Source organism: Tetrao urogallus (genome assembly GCF_951394365.1).
Source record: "Tetrao urogallus genome assembly, chromosome: 18".
NCBI lineage: Eukaryota > Metazoa > Chordata > Aves > Galliformes > Phasianidae > Tetrao > Tetrao urogallus.
Window position 1 is genome coordinate 1,796,509 of NC_136831.1, and position 7,950 is coordinate 1,804,458.

Genomic DNA, 7,950 nt, shown 5'->3' on the forward strand with positions numbered 1-7,950 from the left:
CGTAAGAAAATGTAAGCGTATAAAAATGGAAGGATGGTGCTGGGAAGGGAAGTTGGAGCTGTATGGCTCAACCAGGCAGTCTGAAGGCTGAATAGCTGTGTCACTTTTTCTTCAGGGGTCTGAATTTCACTTTTCTTAAGAGATTCTGCCCACTTTGCGTTTAGTGAATTGTTCGTGAGCTTAATTAACTTTCATACCAACAATGATGCTACTTAGAAGAGTGGAGAAATCAGATGAAATTAAGTATAAAGTTAGAGCTGAAGGAAATCTCCTAGAGCCGAGTCTTTTGGGGCAGTGCTTTGGGAACGTGCTGACTTGTGAAACTTTGGAGGTGAGCGAACCTATTTCTGGCAAATGCTTTATTCTTCACTGTTAGAGTCCATTGCATGAATCTCTTTGTGGATGGTACCAAAGCAGCCATCCTTGTTTTGCCATTCCTGAGTTGGCTGTGAAGCTGTGCCAAGAAAACTTCTTCTAGTGACTTCCTGTTCTGGTGTGCAAACACGAACCCTTTGGGGTGCTGTAGTGAAAGCTCTGAACAGAGCGAAGAGCCAAGCAGCAGAGGATGTGATGGCTCCAAAAGAGAGCCCCAGGTGTGGGGTGACAAAGAGGAGCAGGGCCATGCAGGAATTAATCCGTACTGCTTGAGCAACCACTTGGGAGTCATGGCACACATAGGTGGATGTGCTAAGTAGGTCAGCATAGCTGTGAGATGGGTCGGACCAGAGTATCGCGTTGGTTTTCCTTGGAGGAATTCATTCTCAGGAGGATGAGAGGCTTTGTGAATGTTGTTGTGAAAACATTTTGGCAGAAATACCGGCAGAGCTCTGTGCTCACAGGGCTGTGCCTGCAGGTCTGTAACTTCTGTCCCTGCCTTGTCAGGGCTCAGTGGGACATTGAATCAGAGTATCACAGAATCACGGAATCACAGAATGGCCCAGGTTGGAAGGGACTTGAAGGATCATGAATCTCCAACCCCCTGCCACATGCAGGGCCACCAACCTCCCCATTTAATACCAACCCAGGCTGCCCAGGGCCCCATTCAACCCAGCCTTGAGCTCCTCTAGGGATGCACACGGCATCCACAGCCTCTCTGGGCAGCTGTTCCAGCACCTCACCACTCTCATAGTGAAGAACTTCCCCCTGACATCCAACCTCAATCTTCCCTCCCTCAACTTCAAACCGTTTCCCCTCATCCTGCTGTTATCTCCCCTTTCCAAGAGCTGACTCCCCTCCTGTTTGTAGGCTCCCTTTAGGTACTGCAGGCTGCAATGAGGTCACCCTGCAGCCTTCTTTTCTCCAGGTTGAACAAGCCCAGCTCCCTTGCCCTGTCTTCGTAGGGAGGTGCTCCAGCCCCCTGATCATCTTTGTGGCTCCTCTGGACCCTCTCCAACAGCTCCGTCTGTGTTGTACTGGGGGCTCCAGACCTGGACACAGCACTGCAGACGGGTCTCACAAGAGCAGAGCAGAGGGGGACGATCACCTCCCTGTCCCTGCTGGCCACCCCTCTGCTGATGGAGCCCAGGATCCCATTTCCTTTCCGAGCTTCGAGAGCAGAGTAGGCAAACTCACAACAAAGCCGGTGGGGCTGCACAGGGAGCACATCACACTGACCGCTCCCTGCGGGACGTCTAACGGCTCGTTTGTGTCTCCCTGTGTTCACTGAGCAGGACGACAAGTACTGGGCGAGGCGCAGAAAGAACAACATGGCTGCCAAGCGGTCGCGGGACGCGCGCCGGCTGAAGGAGAACCAGATCGCCATCCGGGCCTCCTTCCTGGAGAAGGAGAACTCGGCGCTCCGGCAGGAGGTGGCCGACCTGAGGAAAGAGCTGGGCAAGTGCAAGAACGTGCTGGCCAAGTACGAGGCGCGGCACGGCCCCCTGTAAGGGCGCGGGGAGGGGAGGGGAGTGGGGTATTTTTTCTTTTTTCTTTTTTTTTTTTTGTTTTGTTTTTGTTTCGGTTGCGGGTTGGCATTTGAATAGATGGACAATGTGTTTCCTGTTTGATAGCACCACGCCCAAACCAACCTTTCTGTCTTCAGCACTTTACCAGAAGCAGAAACAAAACTGACTTCACGTTATTTTCTTTTCGTTTGCGTGTGCGGCGCATCTGTGTGCGCGTGTGTTCACACCTCCGGGTGTGTGCATGTGTGCATGTGTGCGTGTGCGTGTGTGTGTGTGTGTGTGTGTGTGCACGCATCTCAGCACTTCCCATTTTTACAAAGCCCTCTTCGAAGGGTGCCACATTTTTACCTGGACTGTTGAGAACCGCCATAGTAAGCTTTTTATTACGTTGTTTTTTTTTCTCAGTGCTGCTTCGGATTAGGGTTTGTATGTTCTTGTAACCGGTTCCATCCTCCTGACTCACTTGGAAAGATCCCAGTATAAATTATATTAAAAAAAAAAAAAAAAAAAAAAAAAGGAAAAAAAAAAGAAAAAAGAAAAAAAAAGTAGGGCTCAGTTTTTCGAGAGTAACAAGCTGTCGTTTAAGTACGTCTAATCAGAAAAGTTAACATGCTAATAAAGTGCACAAATAATAATTTAGTACTACACTGCAGAAATATTAATTTATAGATTGCTTTTGTTGTATTTTAAGTTCTGGTGATAATTGTCTTCAGATTTAAAGTGCTGTTAGACTGAGTTAGCTCTACTCATTATAGACCCCATAATGGCTTCTCTGTAGCTATTAAGGTTCCTTTTATTTCCACGGACCCCAGGTAGGTAGGAGTACTATTGATAGACCACAGAGTGTGTACTTTGCACTGTCTGTACCTGAAGCAATAATCCTATTGTACGCTAGCGCATGCTGCCTGGATGTTCCTAGTGGACGTAGGATGGTTTCCCTTCCCAACAGGAGTTTTAATGTCTGTAACAAAAAAGAAAAAAGAGACGTTCATGTGAGCATGCTAATTGTATCCCTGCTATAGGGAGCGCATGTATAAGAAGCAGGATAATTACCTGAAATGACAAAGTTAATAGCATCAAATCAGATCCGGCATTGGAATCAGAGGGGCTTTTCTGTTTTCAGTTAGTTATGCATTTCTTCGAGCTCCATTTTGTGATTAAAAATTAAATAACCTGAATTCAGTTGTTTTTTTCCCATGTTGTGTAATATATTTTCTGTGGATTATATCTTGCTGTTATAAAAATCACTTTGATTCAGTTAGAAGAAGTCACTGGTTTGCAAAGCCCATTTCTCCTAGTGGTTGTTGTTTTGAGTGTGACATGAACTGATGGTTCTGAATTCTGTTGTTTTAAACTCTCTCTTTGCTTTTGAACACTTATGTTCGAATCTAAAGTGGACTTCTGAGAAATGAATGTAAGAGACACTGGTGTATCTCAGAGGGGGATGGTGTTGTCATATACTGTGGTTAATCCAATCAATCTAAGTGTTTACTATAGACCAAAAGAACAGATATTATAAAATGTATAAAGTTTATACAGAATAATTATAGTATGTTTGTTTTGTACAGTATTTTTCAAGTACAAATACTGACAGTGTATTTTGAAAGACATATATTATATATAACAAAGAGAAAAAGCTATTCCATGTTTAAAATATATAGCAAAGATATATATTCTCCATTATTGTACAGAAAGGAAATGCTTAGGAGGTTGTTGGTTGGTTTCAGTTTTTGTTTTGTGAACCTCTCGTGTTTTAAGCCTACCACTGGCACACTGGCATGTTCTGTGCTTTAAATTAAGTTGTTCTGGAAGTAGTGTGGCTTTCCAGGCTGTTCGGTATTACTGAAGAAGAGAGACTTGCTTATTTTCCATTGGAAACACGTGACAGATCTGTTTCATAGGGACAAAGCACAATATGGATTTTAGGCAACTATTGATTGGACAGTGCAATTTCTAAAGGCAAAAAACAGCATGCAAACCCCAGACTCACTCACTTCTAATCTGCTGCTGCTGCTCGAATCTGTTTCCAGGTGACCTTTTTTCTGATGAATAGCTCAGTTCATGTGTACGGTTGTACGTAGTGCACATGGTCATTCACATGTGAGTAAAATACGGTGCTACATGTCCTGCTCACTGTTTCCTGAGTGTTTTTGGCATTGTTTTCAAATAAAAAGGTCGTTCATTCCATTAAACAATGATTCAGGAGATGCCTACAAAGGACCCGACATTTTGTCCAGCATTACAGACATCCGTGCACACTGACGTTTTCCCAGTTCTCGATCTCAGACCCAGCATGTCCCTCACCGCGCAGTACTCGCCCGTGGACCTTGAACTCAGTGAGCTCAACTTTCTTCCATGTGCTGCAGCAAAGCTTGGAGTGCAGTCAGTTCTTTTCTAGAGCTCAGTGTAAGGCACTGAATGCACAAATGGAGAAGCAGGAGGCAGCGGCCAGCGCAGCTGAGCCTTCATCATCTGCTCTGTGCTCTGGGAAGCAGAAGTTTGCTTTCCCTTTGGCGCTGCGTGGCGGTGGTGGAGCTCCCCAAGCAGCCACTGCCACGGATGCATCTTTAGCAGCTGCGCAGCAATTGGCAGCAGTTTGTCATCAGCATCACTGTGAGCATTCTTGGAGTGGTGCCTGAAAAGCAGAAATGGTGGAAATGAAATCAGCTGATGTGGAAATGGTGAGAGCCATTGGTACGCTGCATTGTGACCACAGAGTGCTCCTTAAAGGAGCCCGAGGGCTTTGGGTGCTCCCTGTACGACACCCTCTCAGAGCTCAGGACTCGTGGCCAAAAACCTGGCAGTGACAACAGGTTTTCCAACCAGGCTGTTTCCCCAGCGTGGCATAAACCAAGAGGAAATTCAGCTCATGTTCAGCTCCGCGGCTCAGTTCAGCTGGAGTCATCACAGCTCTGATGGCTGTGAAGCAGCTTGCAGGCATAAGAAACTCTCATTTTATAAAAATAGAAATATATGTATTTGCAGAATAAATACCAGCATGTCTAAATAATTCACTGACCTCTACTAAAAACGTAAGCATCAGTAAAATGCTTAATTTCTATTTCTTTACCTCCGGATCTTAGAAGCGAATTCTTTCTTTTTGAGAAGGAATATCCTCAACAAACAAATGGAATCTGAGACGTATTTGTGAACATGAGCACCTTGGGGAGCTGCTTTGGAAGGTGCGTGGCAGAGGGCAGGGGAGTCCTTTTCTTTCTTTCCAATGGTGCTTTGGGGTCACTGGATCTGACACCATGGCAGCACTGTCTGACTTGAACTCACAGAAGCAAAGTGCCCCTGGCAGCACTGGGGCTCCGTGTGCGCTGTGCTGCCTGCAGCACCAAAGGCTCCTGGCCATGGATCATCTTGCCTCTGTGGGTTTGTAATAACCCCAATTATTGCTTAAAAGCTATTTTTGCATGTGACTTACAATAGGGATGTGCAGTTTTATTTTTATTGAGTTTTTTTTTTTTTTCTATGTCAAGAAGGAAATATATGTATGTATTAAAACAAGTGATCAACCATTGTATTTCTGGCAACACCACGAGACAGCATCTGTTTAAACACAAGTTTAATAAGATCAAATTAACTGTACAACAAGAAATGGATTGCATCCTGTATGCTGTTCAGCCCAAATCTTATTTTATTTTTGTCTGTTATTCTCAATGTTTAATAAACTTTTAAATTTGTCTTCTCTCAGCTGCGTGCTTCTCTGTCGGTGCTGGGAGGGCTCTGCTCCCGCTGTTCCCGCACACGCTGCTCTCCAGCAGAGGATTACTGATGTATTATAGACACACAGCACAGGTGATGGGGCCAAATAGAATGTATCCATGTTTTATGCATCCGTATTTTCCAGCCCATCTAAATACACACACATATAAGCATATGTATACCCGAAGCGTGCATGCTGTGCACACACGTACACACATGTACACACATGTACACACATGTACACACACACACGTACACACACACACACGTACACACACACGTACACACACACGTACACACGTACACACACGTACACACACACACACACGTACACACATGTACACACACACACACACGTACACACACGTACACACATGTACACACACACACACACGTACACACACACGTACACACACACGTACACACACGTACACACACACACACACGTACACACACGTACACACATGTACACACACACACACGTACACACACGTACACACATGTACACACACACACACGTACACACACACGTACACACACACGTACACACACGTACACACACACACACGTACACACACGTACACACATGTACACACACACACACGTACACACACATGTACACACACACACACGTACACACACACGTACACACATGTACACACACACACGTACACACACATGTACACACACACACACGTACACACACACACACACGTACACACACGTACACACATGTACACACACACACACGTACACACACACACACACGTACACACACGTACACACATGTACACACACACACACGTACACACACATGTACACACACACACACGTACACACACGTACACACACACGTACACACGTACACACACGTACACACACGTACACACACACACACACGTACACACACGCACTACGGATAAGCGCTGACGCAGCGCGGTGCTTCCCGCGGCGCTACTGCCCCCTGGCGGCCAGCGGAGGCGCAGCCGCTCTCGCACCAGAGACAGAGAGACGGCCGCTAGGGGGCGCTGCCGCCGGCGGTTCCTCGGGGAAGGCGCTGCGCTGCTCAGCTCGGTGCGGAGCGGCGCTGCCGCAAGGAGTCAGGCCGTTGAAAAGCTTTGCGGTGGTGTTTGAAACAAAGAAGCAGCGCTCACTGACACGGCCGAGTGTGACTTTGGGCTTTTGCTGCGTGTTTACATTTCATTCCTCCCTGTGATCGTAAAGAAAACGAGGCCGCGCTTGAGAGAAACGGGAGGGAGCAGAACGCGGAGCTGCGGATCATCGGCAGCCACCGAGAGCACAGCCAGAGCTGCCGCCATCTGTGCGTGCCCAGCGGGGCTGGTGATGTCCCAGTAGGGACGGCGATGTCCCAGTAGGGACGGCGATGTCCCAGCGGAGCTGGCCGCATCCCTCATGCCGGATCCCGCCGACACAAGGGGTCACACGCGAGCCGTGCTCACTCCTGAGCTCTGGATTCAACAGCAAATGCATCCCCAGCAGCTTTGCCATGAGGGAAATGGATGAGTAACCGACCCCAGCTGTTACACGCGCCCTGGCTGCAGCCCATCCTAAGGGAATCTTCACTTCTTTTCCAGGGGGAGCTGCTAGGATTGATGTTTTGTTCCTGGCTGGAATAGTGTTGCACAGCTCGGTGAGGGGGGGAGCCTCCCAAAGCTGCAGCCCAAGAAGTGTGTGGGCAGAGGATACCCTTTATTTTCCCTCTGCTTGCTCGTTTTTATCACGCACAGTTTGTTTTGGGGTACTTGAACTGTTGCAAAGTTCCTGAAGGCAGCACAGGTGATGTGACACAAAATGTGTTGATGTGGAGCGCCTGCAGCAACAGGCAGAGCTGCGGGCCAGGAGGAGGAGGAGGAGGAGGAGGAGGAGGAGGAGGACTGCAGCAGGACTGCAGGAGGCAGCGTGCGAGGTATAGAAAATGTGATGTGAAAAAAGATGAAGGAATTGAGTTTAAGTCTAGGGGAGAATAAAGAAAGGGGAGGAGTGACTGTCTGCACACATGTGAAACCTTGCTCTAAGGGCTTTTCTCTGAGCACGCTGCAGACAGGACAGGGAGTAACGGGCTTAAATTATAGCAAAGATGATGAATACAGCTTAAATAGCAGAAAAAAAAACAAGTTTAGGAAGACAGAGGGTGAAATACAGAAATAAACTGCCTGGGAGGATTGTGAAATCCCTGTTGTTAGAGGCTGTTTGGAACAGGTTGGACAAGCCCATCAGGAGTGACAGGCAGAGTTCATCCCGCCTGCAGGCAGAGGATGGGATAAAAATATCTGAGTCCCTTCAAGCTTTATTTTCTGCGATGTAGCAGAAGGCT

At 47.2% G+C, this 7,950-nt stretch overlaps 1 protein-coding gene across 1 annotated transcript in view; it reads left to right on the forward strand.

Moving 5' to 3' along the window:
- The window catches only part of HLF (HLF transcription factor, PAR bZIP family member), a gene marked incomplete at both ends in the record, with an annotated part of 30,221 nt that extends 28,335 nt beyond the window's left edge, over window positions 1–1,886 (forward strand). Inside the window, 1 exon segment of the mRNA XM_079544368.1 lies at window positions 1,671–1,886. Within this exon segment, the coding sequence (XP_079400494.1) occupies window positions 1,671–1,886 (216 nt within the window).
- Between the last annotated feature and the right edge of the window lie 6,064 nt (window positions 1,887–7,950).